The sequence below is a fragment of the Brienomyrus brachyistius genome, chromosome 7, assembly GCF_023856365.1.
Source record: "Brienomyrus brachyistius isolate T26 chromosome 7, BBRACH_0.4, whole genome shotgun sequence".
Taxonomy (NCBI): domain Eukaryota; kingdom Metazoa; phylum Chordata; class Actinopteri; order Osteoglossiformes; family Mormyridae; genus Brienomyrus; species Brienomyrus brachyistius.
Window position 1 is genome coordinate 24,474,459 of NC_064539.1, and position 17,477 is coordinate 24,491,935.

The window sequence follows — 17,477 nt, forward strand, 5'->3', positions numbered from 1 at the left end:
ATTTTGTACCAGTCAGGCACTGAATTTTCTGGCTCTAATTGTCTTGATTAAATCAGTTTGATCACCTGAAACACGCTGAGGTCTTAATAGAGTAATGAGTGCCTGAAAACGTTCTGGATTTGGACTTGCAGGACCATAATTGAATAATGTATTTAAGATTTTAGGGAGACAATGGGTTTGAGCCACCAGATATCAATCAAGTTCAGTCAAGGGCTGAAGGAGAGAATTTCACCAGTCAACTGAACATTACCATGTGAAAGTAAAAATACGGAGACAACAATACATAAAACTGAGAGATGTTGAACTGCATAGCCCAGGACATAAGCTCTTCTTCCTGCAGTGTTTCCCCTACCATTATATTAGAGGGGTGCCCCGCCCCCTCTTGAAGGTGAAGTTAATTTTATTTTCTATATAGCGCCAGATCACAACAGAATTCATTTAAGGTTATCTATCCTATAGAACAAGTCTATCCTTTTATTAAACAAACTAAATAGCCTTATGTTATTTATCTTATTTACACAACAGCTTGTCATTTTTGTCTCTACACGGTCACGCGTTTGCAATTCTCCTCTGCTCTCTGTATCGCATATGGTGGAGTTCCGCCCCGATGTGCGAGCACACATACAGGTGAGCACACTCCCACCAGCGGACAGAGAGCGTGCGTCCGAAAATATGTTGCGTCAACCACCTGAAAAGTAGACGAAAATATCTGCGTTTTAAACGCTCCCAGGGTGGTGAAGATGGCAACACTCGCTCTCCTGCGAGTAGCAGCCAGAGTAGCTCTTTGTGGATAATTGTCATAAAAAGAAATGTTCTCATGTTCAGTTCAGTTGTTATATTGACTGCTGTCATTAAAAGAAACACATGAAAGAACACCATGAATCCTGTCGGTGTCCGTCTGCCTCCTCCTCCTCCTCCCCCCCCCCAAAAAAAAGCTGTAAACCTAGGGGAAGCAGTATCTTGTATTTACTTTCTTGCTTCTGCCATAGACACATCTGACCAATAAGCAGAATGAACGTTCTCATGTGGTTTGTAGAGGCGCGTTGTTGCGTCACTTGAATTTTTCTCTGTGTGAGAGCAAACTGAACCAAGAAGAAAATGTTGCAAGTTTACAAACTCATTCGAGCCAGAGAAACTGAACTACAGGTGTGAAAATGCCTTAAGCCAATAATTTGACCCCATTCAACTCTTTCCTGTGTTTCAGGTGGACATGGTGGACTGGGTAGACAATGTGTGGCCTCCCCACCTGAAAGAGAAGCAAACTGAGGCTACAAATATCATATCAGAGATGAAGTACCCCAAAGTCCAGAAGTAAGTGTTAGATTGTTAAGACTCATGCTGTTTTACAGATTGGTTCTGTTCATTCATACGAGATATATGATATATATATATAGAGATATATAATGATCAACAAAAATTATGGTTATTGCTTACAGGCTGGTCAATTAATTTCCATACCACTGAGGTTAAAATTGCATTGTTTTGTTATATGAAGCAATGGAGTGGACAGCATTCTTAACTAAGACACAAGCTGTAATTTCTTGGTTTGAGAGCTGTCTTGCAGTAGTAAGAGAGTATACACTAAGCTGAAACATTATGACCACTCCCATGTAAAGAGAATAATGTTGATTACCTTGTAAAAACCATGGGTGTCGAGGTCTGGAATATATTAGATGGTAAATATTTGGTACTGTTAGTCTACATGGTGAATGCAGAAGAAATGGGTAGGGATAAAAATCTGAGTGACTTTGACAAGGGTCAAATCATTATGGTCAGACAACTGGGTTAGAGCATCTCTGAAAGTGCTGTGAGGAGAGAAAAACCACAAAACACCAACAGAATGTTGGGAGGCCAGGACTCATCCATGTGGGATGTGAATCAAGGCTATCCCCTTTGGTACAAACCAATATAAGGAACACTGTGATACACATAGCAGATAATTTTTATGGTGATCACAGGAGTAATATGTCACGACACACAGGGCATCAAGCCTGTTGTGTATGGGGCTACATAACCACAGGCCAGTCAGAGTATCCATGTGGACCCCTGTTCACCATCAATAGTGCCATCCCGTTTTCTGTTCCATCACGTGGATGACTGGGAAGGTGTCAAGAATCTGTGGGATGTGTTAGAGCAACAAGTCTGATCTACGGCTCTGTAGCCCCGTACACAGTAGGGCTTCATGCACTGTGTGTTGTGATGCATTATTCCTGTGACCATCATCAAAATGATCTGTCACTTGAGCCACAGTAGCCCTTCTTTTGATTTGTAATACACTGGATAACCTTCGTTCTCATCTCACATCGATCTGTCCTGGCTGTCCATCATCTCATTGACGTTTCACAGTTTCTTCGTCTCCTCAGACCACTTTCAGTAGGTACTCACCACGGCTAAGTGTGGGCACCCCACAAGCTGTGCCGTTTTGGAGATGATCTGACCCTTGTCAAAGCCATTCACATCTTTATCCCCGTCTATTTCTTCTGCCCCCAACATATCATCTAGGAGTATTCAGCTTTATCTTACTGTCTAATATATCCCAGATCATGACATTTATTATTCACTTTACATGGGGGGTGATTATAATGTTTTGCCTTGTTGTTGTATATGCAGAGTATGTGTAGTACAAAAGCTGATGCTTAATTGATTTAAAATTTGTTGGCACCTGAGTTGTGTACAAAATGTGCAAAATCAAAATCATCTTAGTTTCTGATTTATTTTGTCTAGGGGATGGTCTTCAGTTTCCTAAGTCAATGTTTTCTTTAATAGATACTAAGTTCATTTTGACCAATCTAAATGAAATAGAAGGATGAAATGAGACTGGCCAGTGTAACAAGGTCTAAAAAAAGGCTTGTTTGAAGATCTTGACCCTAGAGGATTTATACCTTCTTTTTTTTTGGATCAAGTGGTAGTTGAAACTAATAAAAAAAAAAGTAGATGTCCTGTTTAGGTTCGTTTAATGTGTGATTTTCTGAAAGACAAGCCAACTGTTGGAAGATGTGAAAAGTTGTAATGGGAGGATAATGAGATGTAAAGAGACATGATTGTGCATGGTGGTAGGGGGCTGGTAGTGGATATGGGCTTGCTCAGTTCTGTGCTGCTGTGTTGGCACCCCAGAGAGTTGTTCTTTATGATTTGTGCTGACAGGTGGGTCTGAGCACAGGGGGGATTGTTTCCCTGAGGTTAGATGCTATTCCAGCAGCTTGATTAATGAGCAGAGGGCTCTCTGACTCACCATGGGGCCACTACTCTAATCTATCCCAGCAATGTCAACCAGAGAGTCCAATCAGTGCCGACTGGAAAGGATTCGCTACAAATTAGTAAGCATCAATGTCTGCCAGTGCCCACGCTACCTGCAACTACAAAGCCTGAAAACAGCATTGTGCCATTTTCCAACCGGCAGCTGTGAGCTGTAATGTAACTGTAATTGTGCGAAAGTCTCCCATGAATTAGGGTCTTACTGACAGAATAAAGTAAGAGCAGGTTGGCCTCCTCTCCATTTGCTGTCAGCACTTTATTAGTTTTTAACTGACTATGTGGCAGCCAAAAAAAGTATAGCAGTTCGAAAGCGTATGCTACTTCCTAACTGGGCTGCAAAGAGGTTTGATTGTACCATTTTTCCGCAGTGCAGTATAGTCTTAGAGCATGTTTTGGATGGTTTGAGCTTCCAGCCAGAGCTGAGTAAGCTCTTTAAACTCAAACTTTGAGAAGAAATGTTATGTATTTGTCCACATTTATTTGGCTGGCAAAATCAGACATCTTTTTCCTCCACACGCATGGTGATGCAGCAGCAGTTCACATTGCTGTCTTCTGCTACCATCCATGGCTCCTGCTGGTTGCTAGGCAGCAGGGCTTCTACATAGTGGAAGCCAGTTCCACACAGGCTGCAGCAGCCTCTCTATGGAGCCCCTTCAGCCAATCAGGTGCCTTCATGAAGGAACGCAACCATAGCCACTTGCTCCTCCTCTCTCCCTCTCTTGCTCTGTTTCACTCTCTCTCTCTCTTGCTTACTCTCTCTCTCTCGCTCATGCTTGTTTGCTCCCTCTCTCTCGCTCTCCCTCTCTCTCTAACTCTCTCACTTTCTCATTCTCTCACTTTCTCCTGCTCTCTTTCCCTGCCTCTCTCCCTCATTTCTTCAATGAAGCTCTCCAGGAAGGGAGAGGGGTGGCAAAAAAAACAAAGTCTCTGCTGCGCAGCCACCCATGCCATGGGCCCTGGATGTGTGCTGGCTGGCTCTGAGGGGAATGAGAAGCCATCTGGTAGGTTGCCCTGCTATTGGTATCCATAACCTGGCTAAAGGTGTGCAACAGGAGCTCTCAGGTGTGTTTTGTGTGTGCTGTACATGCCTCATGGCACGTCAGCCATCATGAGATATCGTCAGACATCTTCCTGCTTGCAGAGTTTGGCTGGCTGGCGGCTTGCTTGCCTGCCTGGGAGGCTTGGTGTGCAGCGGCAGGGTGCTGACTGAGGGAAAGGTGGGGTCAGTGCATGTCAGTGTCACCTGGCACATACCATGTGGTTTGGTCCAGCCATCAGGCTCAGATCTGTATACTTAGTACATGCTGGGCAGGTGCCCACTTCCTCCTGACAGTCTGGTTGACTACTATGTAATATATGTGTAGAATGTGTCTTGTATTGTGTTTTTTATTGTGTATCGTTTTTGCTCTGAGAAACTTTCATCATATGTATATCATATATCAAAAGTGTGCTTATACCTTATTTTTGTTATTTCGGTACTCAAGGTCACAGTATTGTCAGTCTCTTCGTAACTGTGTCACCACACACAGACTTATGGGTTATTAATTATACTGGGATGTATGTTGAAGTTGGTACAGCATGCCAGGTCTTACGGCTTAACAGGAAGAAAGGCTTGGTAAGGTGCTGAACCTGTGTGGATGTGGATGCTGGACGAGGACAGGTGGTGAGGTCGAATGATCTCATCTGTGTTCACAGAATGCTGCTGATGCGAGCTGTGGGAAGACAGGTGACCATTTTGTTCTCTTTTTAACCAGCAATCGTTTTTCTAAAAAAAAACCAAGGCTAACAAGCCAAAAAGGCAAAATGTGGTGAATGGGGGGGAGCTGTTCTTTTTATGAATATTTTTATCCCTTGACTTTTGGTGTTTTTGGAACAACATGATGTAACTTACCTGTTTTCTGTGTTCAGTGCACCTGCACTATAAAATAAGGTCACTGTTTAAACAATGACAGTATTCAGGATCCCACCACTGGGCTTCATGGCATCACGGCATGTTAGATGATACACAGAAATTTGTCATCGATGTGCTGCGTTTTGTTTTCTGCACCCGGTGAGCTGTCCCTTTAGTTGAGCACAGTCTGGTCCATTTTCTTTTTATGGCAGTTTGTCTTACAAGTCCTCTATCCCGAAGAATCATTGGATGATTAATTTATCACTTTGAAGTCATTCTGCAGAGGATTCCAAAAATGGAAAAGCATACTGTTGTGTTCCACTTATCCCATTGTAAACAAAACAGTGAATCTATTTAGCTGATCCTTTCTATTTTTTCCTCCATGCTGCAGCATGGCACATAATTAAGCAGGGCTCTTGCAAATGGGTCGGATTTCACTACTGTAGAACGAATGGAATTTTCACCACATCTCCATGTTCTACACTTTGTCTCGTGCCTGATTATCAGAGCTCACTGCTATAAATCGCACTGGTACATTTGACAGCTTAATGCCTTAAGTGTAGCTTGCTTTTTCAAAAAGAGCAGTATCTCTTGGTCTTGCAGACATGGCTAAAGTGGCTCTTCAAGCAAGAAATGGATAGACCGATAAGTTGAGAGGTACACCTGCTGTGTCCAGGCATGAGGGACAGCCACTGAGCTACCATTGCTGATACAGTCCCCCCTTCCCTCAGGTACTGCCTGATGAGCGTGAAGGGCTGCTTCACTGACTTCCACATCGACTTTGGGGGCACATCTGTATGGTACCACGTCCACAAGGGAAGGAAGGTATGATCACCACCCCAGCTCTCACCCTTTACAAAAACCTGTTTTTCGATATTACTCAGTGCTTAATGATGATAAAGCTACTGTGTTGCGCATTTCTGTCTAAGAAACAGCTTCCACATAACTCATCTTACGCCTCAAACCCAGGCAACCTCTTCAGAATAAATTCCAGTCATAAATAGTTTTTGAAAAATTAGTAACAGTGAGACTGAGAAATACAAACACCTACAGGAAATCCAGTTGTCGTGCTTGTAGTACTCAGAGTCTTTTTTTGTGCTATGCTTGTCACGGATACATACTGCTGCAAGGGTTATGTGATCACGCTGAAGACAAGACAGAAAATGTTGTTCACGTTAATAAGAGCAGTTTCTTCTCTCCTTGACCTGGCTTCCTTAATAAAGACAGATATGGAGCATACAGAGTGTAGACTGCTGCATGCATCTCAGCAGTGTTTTGGGATGTACAACTATGATCTGTTTTCACTGTGTTTGTAGACATAACTTAATTAAAATTGTGACTTGTAAGAAAAATTACTTATTTAGTTAAATGTGCGTTTTTAATACAGGGTCAATTTGTTCAATGGTCTAGCTGAAGGACATGCTTATCAGAGGTTGCAAGAAGTTAAAACCCTAATGTATTGTTGTACCAAAATCATTAAGGGCATGGGCCTTGAAGGTTGCTGGTTCAAATCCCATGAGCTCTGCTGAAGCTTCATTGAGCAGGGTACTTGACCTGAGAACTCAAGTCAAAAAATTGAGACCACCTCACAATTTTTGTTTCACTCATTTCTCAGTTTATGGGTGTGTGTGCGTGTCTATATTTGCAACCTGCAGCCTGGTTCATCTCTACTTCTCGTTAATGAAAGGCATCTTCCTTGCTTTGTGGGGCTTCAGTCCTCCTAGGAGCCTGATACGAACTGTCCTAGCAGTGCACTTCACACCTACCCTTAATGTTCCCCATGAAGGTTGCTTGATGTCATCCTACGATTCATGAGAAACTGTTTGATAAGTTAACAGCCATCTCTGGCATTAGAAAGAAGCTTCCACCCTTTACCTGGCTGGTTTCTGGTTGTTCCCAATTGTCTCCTACTTCACCTTCTTGTATGATGCTGTCTTGGAAGAAACCTACTGCTCTGTGTAACCTTCTGCCAGCAGAACCATGATTAAACTAGGATTTAAATATCCAGATTGTTTTGAAAATATATAGAGGGGTCTTTTAATTTTTTTCCATGGCTATATATGGGGGAAAATATAACTAGGTTTATTAATGCATCAGCTAAGTAACGCAAAAAGTAAAAATAAAATCGTAGTGTGGGACTGCAAGAACAATCTTGAATAAATTAACTTGTATTTTATCTGTGTTTTCCTACCTAAAAGTACAAATGAGTGCAGGGACCTCCCCAGGGAAGCATTATCCACTCCCAGAGAGTTAATTTACATGGTGCTGTGAGTGGAGAGTAGGTGGAGGTGGGGGCTTCATCATTTTCCGTCACTTAGCCCCATCTGCCCATATGACTGCTACATATTAGCCTCCCTTTATCACCAAGCCTGTGCTGTAACAGATAAGTCACGTGGAAAGTGTTCCAGTTTGTGTGTCCCCCCACCCCCCTCCCACAGCCATCACCAGGTTTAATCTCAGCCTGCTGGAGGGGGCGGATACACACATCTGTTCACTGTATGCATTGTCGCAAAGCCTCTGTGACTGCAGCATCAGCAAAAACTGTGTATATGCAGCTACACCCCGGGGGGTTGGGGGGTATGGAAAATTGGATTTGTTTCCCATACTGCCCTCTTTTAAGAGGAGTAGTGTGTGTGTGTGTGTGTGTGTGTGTGCGAGAGAGAGAGAGAGAGAGAGAGAGAGAGAGAGGATGCTGTGATCCACTTAATTGATTTAGTTGGGTGGGGTAATGGGTCTGATCATGCAGATGAAGGGTTATGGGTTATATGCTGTTGTAGAAGTGCTATTGCCAAAAGGCTAATATTACAATTTTTTTAGTTGTTAGAAAATGGGTCTTTGCTTTTAAAACAGTGTATATGTGCTTTCTTTGTTAGTTTCCATTTTTTCTAATTTTAAAGTATTTTGCTTGGTGTTTCATACACATCAGTTTGGGCTCTAAGCTTCACTTCTCCGCAGGGCTTGTATTGCTTGACAGCTGCAGTTAACCTCTGGCTTTCTGACCAGTGGAGTATAATGCCTCTGGTGTAACACCTGTCTGCTTCTCCTCTTGCCACTTCCAGGTTTTCTGGCTTGTCCCTCCCACCCCCCACAACCTGTCTCTGTATGAGGATTGGGTGCTTTCAGGGAAGCAAAGTGACATTTTCCTGGGTGACCGTGCTGACGGCTGCCAGAGGGTGGAGTTGCAGCAGGGGTTCACCTTTTTCATCCCTTCAGGTGAGCATGACTGACTGTCGCCAATATCCCTGAGGACCCATCCCATCTATAAGGCAGTACACGTTTTCGCACAGTGTAATGAAATTCCCTGAGGTAAAATGTTAATTCAGAGATACTATAGATAGACTAGGCAGATAATTTTCCTGGCTATAAGCACAGTCCTTTTTTATTTGGTACTGATGATACTGTGTTTCACAAATCTTTGTCTCCAAAGCAGAAATAATTGATTGGATTTGTTAGTCTTGCTTTTTTGTTGAAAACTGCTTTTCTGGAATGTAAAAGTTTCATTGTAAAGGATGTTAGTTCTAGTGGACTGTATGACATGATGCTAACTAATTATGACTGGGTTGATGCCAATCCCTAGCAAGTGTATTGCAGGGCTGAAGCCATTAAAGTTACTCACTCACAGGTGGCCTCATCAAAGTAATGTAGTGAAAAATCATGCTTGGTGTAGTCCCCAATGGCTCGAAGATGAAAAGGCTACATGAATTTACTCTTCAAAGAGCTCTCAGAATGCAGAGTTTGGTCCCTGTGACCAGCAGCCTTTTATCGGGATATACATTCATCACACGATTGCAAAGAAGCGACATGCCATGACCTCTAGCACCTCCTACTGGTTAATGGCAGCTGCCTGCCCCAGGTGACGTATATGTTTTGTTGCAGGGTGGATTCACGCTGTCTACACTCCTGAGGACACGCTCGTATTTGGTGGGAACATCCTGCACAGCTTTAACATTCCCATGCAGCTTACTATCTATGAGATTGAGAACAGAACAAAGGTAGCGTTGTTTGTGCCCCCCGCTTCCTTACTGCCATTGTTGCCTGTTACTGAGTGAATGCACCTGTTAGTGCCCTGTCCTGCTTAAAGATCCTATGATTGACTGCACAGCACTGATGTCAGGGAGTGATTCTATGCCACAATCCCTGCTCCCTCCATTTGTCTTCCAGTGTTTTCCTGCTGCCCCCTGGCTTTGTTAGTGAATGTAAGACTTTTACAGTAAAATGTTGACGATAATAGTAATATCTCTGTAATGAACTTCTGAACAATTAGCAATTTGTGTTTGTGTCACTTTTGCCTATTTATTTTGTGGCAGACAAGCGCTATGTTGGACTAAGCGTAATAAGAAGGATTTATCAACCATAGCTTGCACACTTGCATATTGCCTCTGAAAGACTCAGGAGCGGAACAGCTCATGGATGTATGCTAATCTCTTCATGAAGATATTTAATTTCCATCCCTTTACTTCTGTTTTGCATTAAGTTATTTTAAGTATTTTTAGGTTGTGGTTGAGTTCTTTGGAAGGATTACTTCGGACTGGGTCTGAACATTTATTATAAAAATTGAAGTTTTTTCAAAAATGACTCATTTGCTTAATTCTATTTTCTTATAAGAGGGAGGCAAATGAAGTAAAACCAGATAATCTCATCTTCTTTAGCTTCCGAGATTGCCAGAGGATTTTCTACAGGTTTGCACAAATATCCCACAATTGCAGTTGTTTATCTTCAAACTATTTGTAACAATGTTTTGTTCTGAAGATCTAAATCAAATGCAGACCACAAAGGTTTCTTGGCAGTACAGACTGTGTTTGTATAGGGTGTTGATTCAGGAGAACAGTCTGCTGTTCTCATGTTTTTTAATATGGGTGACAGCTGACTACTGTCAGCTTTTGAGGATGTTTCCATATTAAAACCAAGAACAGAAAAGGAATTTGTACAGGGATTTGGACTTTATAGACATACATCATAGGTGCTGTATTGGGGATACGTTATATATGGAGTTTAGATCAAACAAATATTTGGTTCGTTCTTTTTTTTTTTATTTGGGCATATGGGGCATTAATTTGGCCTGTTTTGCATATTAGTGTAATGCTACATTTATGAACATTGTATCTAGTTTATTCTCGTATAGATTATTTCATTAAAGTTAGCTTGTGGGTGAACTTCCTAGTTTTAGTCGCTTGTTTCTAATGTGTGGCTGGTCCTATGAAGGAGATTTTGCCCATTTTAAATGAGCCAGTGTGATTCTGTGAGAAAAGCTAAGGTGACCATGCTCATAAAGTCTGTACTTTTGAAGAACCTGGCCTTAGTTATGAGGGAAATAAGAATTCAAACCCACAGTTTGTGATATTATCACCCGCTGTCCATCTGGTTTTGATTTCTTTTTTTGGTTGTCTTTTAGAATAAACTGAGCAATGACTGATATAGCAGAGCAATACCCCTGCTGTTTTGAAGACACTTTTTTCCCATTACCACTTAATACTTTACAGACATGCAGCACCCAAAGGGTCTTTTACAATGACTTAAAGCTTGAACAAAACCCAGTCCTTCGCTCTTCAGGCTTGGATGCTAGCCCCTATATCATTACACCAACAACCAAAAGTTAGCTAGTAAACATGGTCCTCTCTGCAAAACAGTTAATTAATTCAAATATGGTGTTCCTAGATGATGATATTTGCACTATAGCAACATAAGACTTTTATTTTCCCCCCATTTTACCCTTTCTAGTGTCAATTCTCTAAAAATGGCTAGAGTAAAAATCAATTGTAGGAGAGTCTGGTGTCTTGACATTGAAAAATGATCTCGGTTGCTTCTGAATTCCTGCAGCTGTGGTTGTACAGTTTCTGCTCTGAAAGATGTCAGTAACATATCAATCTTACTTTAACATCGCAGGTTAGGCAATCATATTCACAACTATTCTGTGTTTAAGTACTTAAGTATTTAATACAGTACTGTGCATGTCTTAAGCAACCAAAGGAAGTGTTTAATATTTATCTGGGTAGTAAATGTATATATGCTCAAAAGCACAATTCAGTATTATAATCTATGCAAATTAAGAGTAGCACAATAAAAACTAACAAAAATGTCTTCTCCAAGAAGTTACTGATATGGATGACCTGATGCTGGTCCAGTGAGGCATCAGTATACCAGAATGATTAGATTCCTCTCGGTCATGAAGGGGTTCAACCAGACACGGGTGGTTATCCCAATACTGTAGCAACATACAGCTGTGGGTCCGGTCATTGTTCTGTCCTAATAAGAGTATTGTCTGATGTTTCAGCCTTTGCTTTCTGTTGGGCTTGTAGCAATGCGGTATTTTTGGATTTCTATGTACATGTTTATTCAGTTCAGATAAGTGCATTGTCTATACTATAATATCGTAACAGTTTACTGTGGCATAGCATCTATCACAATAAAATGAAATATAAATGAATGTCATTTAATATTTTATATAATATGTTTAAAGTTTTTAATTATTACTACTGCTACTACTAGTAATATTTTTTTACTAATGGTTAGTGAGCGAGTCAGGGAATTGCTGGGAAAGTGTAATTATCACAAGATCCAAATGGGAAATTAGGCCAATGTTAATGTGGACTAGGAACACTGGTGGCTTGGATGCCTGTGTGCATCATAGATTTCATACATTTTTCTGCCGAAATATAAGTCTTTAGTTTTCAGCCTAATCAGTATTTATCCCAGTGGTGCAATTCCTGACATGCTCTGGGGCGATCCTGTAATAATCATATTTGATGGATGGAAGCTGAACAGCCATAAGTGCTTCATATTGCCAGGCTTGGATTTCTGCAGTGCTTCTAAGTGTATGCATGTGTGTGACCTAAATATTACCCATATGTCACAGAGGACAGTGTGGTATGCGAAGGCCGTTTGTAGGAGAACACAGCTTCATATCATATCATCTGGATGAAGAAAATCAGGTTACAGCATGAATGTTACACGATTTGGTAATATTGGGGGAGGGGTTTGTACATTGCATCTGTAATTCCTGCTGGATAAAATGAGTATTAATGTACATTTTTGGGGAAAAACAAGTTATCCATGCTGTGGTACACATTATTATCAATGTAGTAAAACTGGAGAAGGGCTTAACACCCGAGGAGGCTGTCAGCAGTAGTTGTAAGGCATGAGTAACTGTGATCGCTGATAGTTGTATTTGTTTTATTCTGGTATTAATGTTATGGAGACATTGCAGTGCTCTCTGCTATGGAGACTATTCTTAGAAATGACAGCCATCCAAGAACTTCCCAGCGTGCCAGTTTCCACTTCTCCTCCTCTAGGGCTGTTAGTTGTGTTCTCTCTATTTTTAACATGAACTGAAAAAAAAACAAGTAGAAAAGAAAAAAAAACTGAAAAAGAAGAATCTGAAACGCTTATTCGATGTAAAATAAACTCTCTGTGTGATAAATATAGCCAAGTGTATGAAACGCTTGTGAGAGTCAGATTGTATTCCCAGTGGCACTGAGACGGCATGCATCCGAGGAGCTGGGAGGGGATTGGACGGTGAGCTTCGGAGGGAAGTCACATTCTTGTGTCATGTTTAGATTTCTGGCAGAGCAGACTTTCATTATCAGCATTTATTCTATGTAGAGGCCCATCTCTCAGCTTGGCTATCAGAGAGAGAATAAAATTGTTAGCAGTGATAGTTATGCACTGTAAAACGTCTTGCAGCTGCTAGAAGACAGTGGTGGCAGTGCATGCATTCATTGTATTTTGGTGTGTACATGCAGCATTACAGCTTTTGATTATAGCTTTCTGAAGGATAAAAGTGAGAAATGGGTAGGGTTGAGTCCATTCATATATGTTTGTTTGTGCTGATGGGGCCATTTTTAAATTCCCATCTGAAATTGAAACGTGTTTGTTTCAGGTTCATGCCAAATTCCGCTATCCTTTCTACTATGAGATGTGCTGGTATGTCGTGGAGAGATATGTGCACTGCTTGGCTAAACGGTCTCATCTAAGCAGCGAGTTCCGGAGGGAATCTGTGTTAATTGGTAAGCGAATGCCGATAACAAAAGCAAAAGCCCTCAAGTATTTGTTAAAAAACGAAATCTGTGCAGTTTTTTTTCTGGGGTAAAGAACATGACAAAAATCCATTTTTTATTTTCCCATGTAAAACCATATTTGTATTTCTGGTTCTGAAAAATACATCACCATCAGGAGTACGCTTATCAGGAGTAAATTGGCATTACTCCTGAGTTTTCTGCATCTAGAGTTTCAGAATGTAGCATTTGTCATGATTATAAATATCATTTTAGGTATATCATTTAGTCATCCATATATGTAAAAACACAATATAACTACACGAAAAACAGGGAAAGAGAGCTATATTCACTTTTACCTTCTGAGTGTATTGCGTTGTTGCTGACCATCACTATTTAGTAAGAGCTATTTAGGTGGTTATATATTGTGTTCATGTGTTTAATTATTTTGTTACACAAGAGATGTTAAATTATTTACTGTTACTTCCATGGGGTGGCAGTATTTCACATCTCTTGGAACAGCATAATAAAATGAGGAGGCTCATTCTCAAAGTATTTTATCCAAAGTGTCCCATTTTCCATTCATGAAACCTGAAAATTTTATGAAAGTCTGTGTTGTACAACATGGGGAACGGGAACATTAATTTGGCATTGGGTTCCCTGGAGGCATAATTTGTCTGCCTCTGTCTGCTACTGTTCTTTTTCCTTCTTCCCATTCTTCGCTCTCTCACTTTCTTTCTCATAATTTTCGTCTCTTTGCTCTCCCTCTTTTTATCTCTTCTCTTATTATTCTGCCTGTTTTTCTGTTTTCCTTGCTGCTTCTCAGATGCTGATAGGAAGCTGAGCACTGAGAGCTTCTCCTCTGACTCGAGGCTTGACATGGAAGAGGACTCCTGCGAGACACAGCTGCAGGATGAGCGGCATGCTCGTCCCCCAAGACAGGCCCACACAAATGACTCCGATGACACTCCCGTTAACCCAGTAGACCTGCCCAGGACCCCTACAGGGTCACCTGTGCCAGAACCCCCAAGTAAATGGACCCACCTAACTGAATTTGAACTTAAGGGGCTAAAGGCTCTTGTAGAAAAGCTGGAGTCCCTTCCTGAAAACAAGAAGTGTGTTCCAGAAGGCATTGAGGACCCGCAGGGTCTACTGGAGGACATGAAGGTCAGCTGCACTTCATTCTTCTCCTTGTTTCACTTTTGACTAATGGTTTTTTTCTTTGGAGTTTTCTTGTCTACAGACAAGATAATGGATGTCACCTACATCAGTAACCAATGACAACCAGCTTTCTCTGCAAACAGATCACTGTAAATAATCCTCCTGGGATACTGCACAGGCACACCTTAATGTGATATATTTTAACCACATTTAATCAACCAGCTTGTTTGCCTTTTTCTTGTAAAACCTTCCTCCTGTGCTTTGCTTTTAATAGAATTGGCTGATTTATTTTGGGTTCTGGTGAAACCAGTTCATGCAAAATGCTTACAAGCTTGAAAATTGTACAGTATTCTGTCATACTGCAGTGTCTGCGTCTTTAATTCAGAAACGATAGGACAAGCCTTTGGTATTTGGAGGAATCCTGACTTTTGTTGTTCATTGCCAATGGCTGTATTTGCATACAGTCACTTGCAGCCAAGGGAAGATTAAAGAAGTAAACTGTCAGTCAGTAAGGGACAGCATCAAATGGATTACATTATCAGCCAATGCTGTCTACCTTTCTTTCTAAAATTACCTTTCTCATATCCTGTTGATGGGAGAGTGTAAACTTTACACAGTGGTCATTTGCTTCCTGTGTGTCAGTTTAGACCTGACCGTATCAAGGGAGATTTAATTAAGGATAGAAGCGAGGGATTCATTCACTACTGAAGCCTAAAATGGTGCCCCTGTATGACTCAGGATGGTTTTGATGCAGCTGTTGGCTTATTTGTACTAGAAGAGGATCTGTCAGTCTGTAACCCTGAGCTGACCTTCATCACATACCCCTATTGCCTGCCAGGTTGTCCTGAAGGAGCATGCTGACGACGACCCGGAGCTGGCCCTGACTGGCGTGCCCATTGTCTGCTGGCCCAAGAAATCCAAGGTAGGAGAAAAACTTCTTTTTTTTAAGAGTAGGATATCTCTACATTGGTCTACATTCAGTCATTTGGAAAGAGAACAGTTCCTTTCCTGTGCCATTTCATTGGGAATGTACACCAGAATATTTGTGTTCTTGTTCACGCAACATAGAAAGGTGGAGTAAGATGGCAGCTGACAGGAATAGGTGGAGAGCTCTCTTTCATAGTACTTGTTACATTAGCATGATGCTCTGTTTAACATTCACACTGCCGTGTCACTGTTTCATCTGTGTGGTTTAACAAGAAGACCCTGGCTACAAGTACTCCTCTATGATGAGTACAAATCAGCACATAAAATGTATGTTTGTTCATTGAGTCTCAATAAAATGATTTGTCTGTGCAAATAGTACCTGTCCCATTTCATAATGTCCCGTGGTTTGCATCTGGAAAAAATAAAACTGCTTCCTGTTGCATTATTTTTTCTTTATTCGGAGGGCTAAATAGTACAAACAATGTGCTGGTGTTGCAACTTGTCATTCTTATTAGGACTTATAGTGTAACCACCCTTATGGCTCAATGCTGTGACTTTTTTCCTCATTCAGTGATGGTTTTTGAGAGCTACTTGGGGCTGCATTTCAGCTATTGCAGGTACTGTGGATTTCTGCAAGTCTAGCAGGTCCTGCGAGGACAAGTGTTTTTACACAGATTTTAGTGGAATATCAACACTTTCTCTAATGTTGCGAGGGAGCTCCATTTCTGACTCTGTGTGTACATCAATGGTCAGGTGGTATTGTACTATGGTACTGATGGCAGCAGCTGAATGCATATTTATGCCAGCTTTTAAAGGTTGTCTCCTTGTTTTTCCATTGATAGTCCAAAATGTTTTTAGGAAAGGCTGCAATATACTGTAGCATGCACTGTTTGTGCTGCAGTTTTCAATACTGTTGCATTTTTTTCTCCTCTGTGCATCTGCTCCCTGGAGCTCCAGCTGAACACATTTGCATCATTTCGAGTGAGGAGCTTGCTGAAGGTGTAATGAGTATGATATTGAAATTTGTTTCCAGCTCTGCTGCTTTATGAAGAACCCTCCAGCGTTCCCCTGTTTTTCCAGCTCTGTGTGTAGGGTGGGGGGGGGGAGGTGGGCAAGGAATATGAATAAATTGGTGCATAAGGCTGGCATCTATGGCATCTGGTACTATCTGAGGGATGTTGAGCTTAAAGAGGCTTGTTTCAATTGGTCAGAGGGCAACCAATATGCCTTGATGCTAGGATAAACTATGGTTAAACTGTGACTAGAAATACATCTGCCTGAATCCCACCTTGCAGAACTGACCAGCTTTGATGACATGACAGGTCAATGAGCCACAGAGAAAAGTAATCAGCTCTGCATTAAAAATGTATATCTAAAAATGTATTCTGCACGAAGATGCACTGAATATGGTTGGTTTTTAACAGTATTCTATGTGTTAAAATGCACACCATCGACAGTGCTTTTACACAATAATAAGAGCAAATTTTTTTACAAATAAAAATGTTAAACTGTATTCTGTTTTTTAAAATCTGCTTTAAATATGCTTTGCTTTTTTCTTTTCAATTTAAATGTGCACTGAACGTTTTATTTTGTAGCAAAAAGGCAGGGTGCAGTTTTTGGTCTTGTGCAAAAGCTTGATAAACCAGGCCAAATGCTTTTCACACCTTTGCCATGATGTGCTGTCAGGTCAGCAAATAATATCCTGACCTTTCTTTGTACTAAACCTGATATACTCTGACTCATTCTTGCACACTTGCTGCTCCTGCTTACTGCTAAGAGGGAAGACTTAGCAGCATTTGAGAATTCAGGCACGCAAAGCAGCCCTGAGAAATTTGTGCTAATGGCTCCCATTGGCTGTTTCCTCCTGTGTCTTGAATGTTAGGTGCGGGCATGCGAAGCAAAAAGCTGGAAGAGAGCGACTGCGGTTTCAGTATTCTTACGATCATAAAGTCCTTGGCAACTACTCAGCATAATTTCATGCAGCTATCCAGTGGTATCTGGCTGTGCGCTCTGGCTGAGATTCACCATGTGTGCATAAATCAGCACAGGTTTCAAACAAGTATAGGTGGGTTTTTTTTTTACCATGTGGGCTAAAAACAGGTTTCCCATCTTTGCAGATAACAGAATTAGCATATGCATGAGCCCCAGCGGCGGTGTACAGTAATCCACCGCTTTGATTGAGATCTGAATGCTTGTAAAGTAGTCAATGGTAAAAAAAATATTCATGTAGGAGGGAGCATAAAAGTGCCTGT

The 17,477-nt window shown here is 41.3% G+C and overlaps 1 protein-coding gene across 7 annotated transcripts in view; it reads left to right on the forward strand.

Annotated features, from left to right (window-relative positions):
• Positions 1-17,477, forward strand: part of LOC125745776 (lysine-specific demethylase 2B) — a 48,153-nt gene that overhangs the window by 5,666 nt on the left and 25,010 nt on the right. For 6 of the 7 annotated variants that reach the window (XM_049018967.1, XM_049018968.1, XM_049018969.1 and 3 more), the window contains 7 exons: positions 1,205-1,311; positions 5,878-5,971; positions 8,206-8,359; positions 9,023-9,138; positions 13,023-13,149; positions 13,964-14,304; positions 15,137-15,220. In XM_049018967.1, the coding sequence (XP_048874924.1) occupies positions 1,205-1,311; positions 5,878-5,971; positions 8,206-8,359; positions 9,023-9,138; positions 13,023-13,149; positions 13,964-14,304; positions 15,137-15,220 (1,023 nt within the window). Of the gene's footprint in view, positions 1-1,204; positions 1,312-1,417; positions 4,257-5,877; positions 5,972-8,205; positions 8,360-9,022; positions 9,139-13,022; positions 13,150-13,963; positions 14,305-15,136; positions 15,221-17,477 lie in introns of those variants that run through there. The other variant, XM_049018973.1, reaches the window with a different exon arrangement.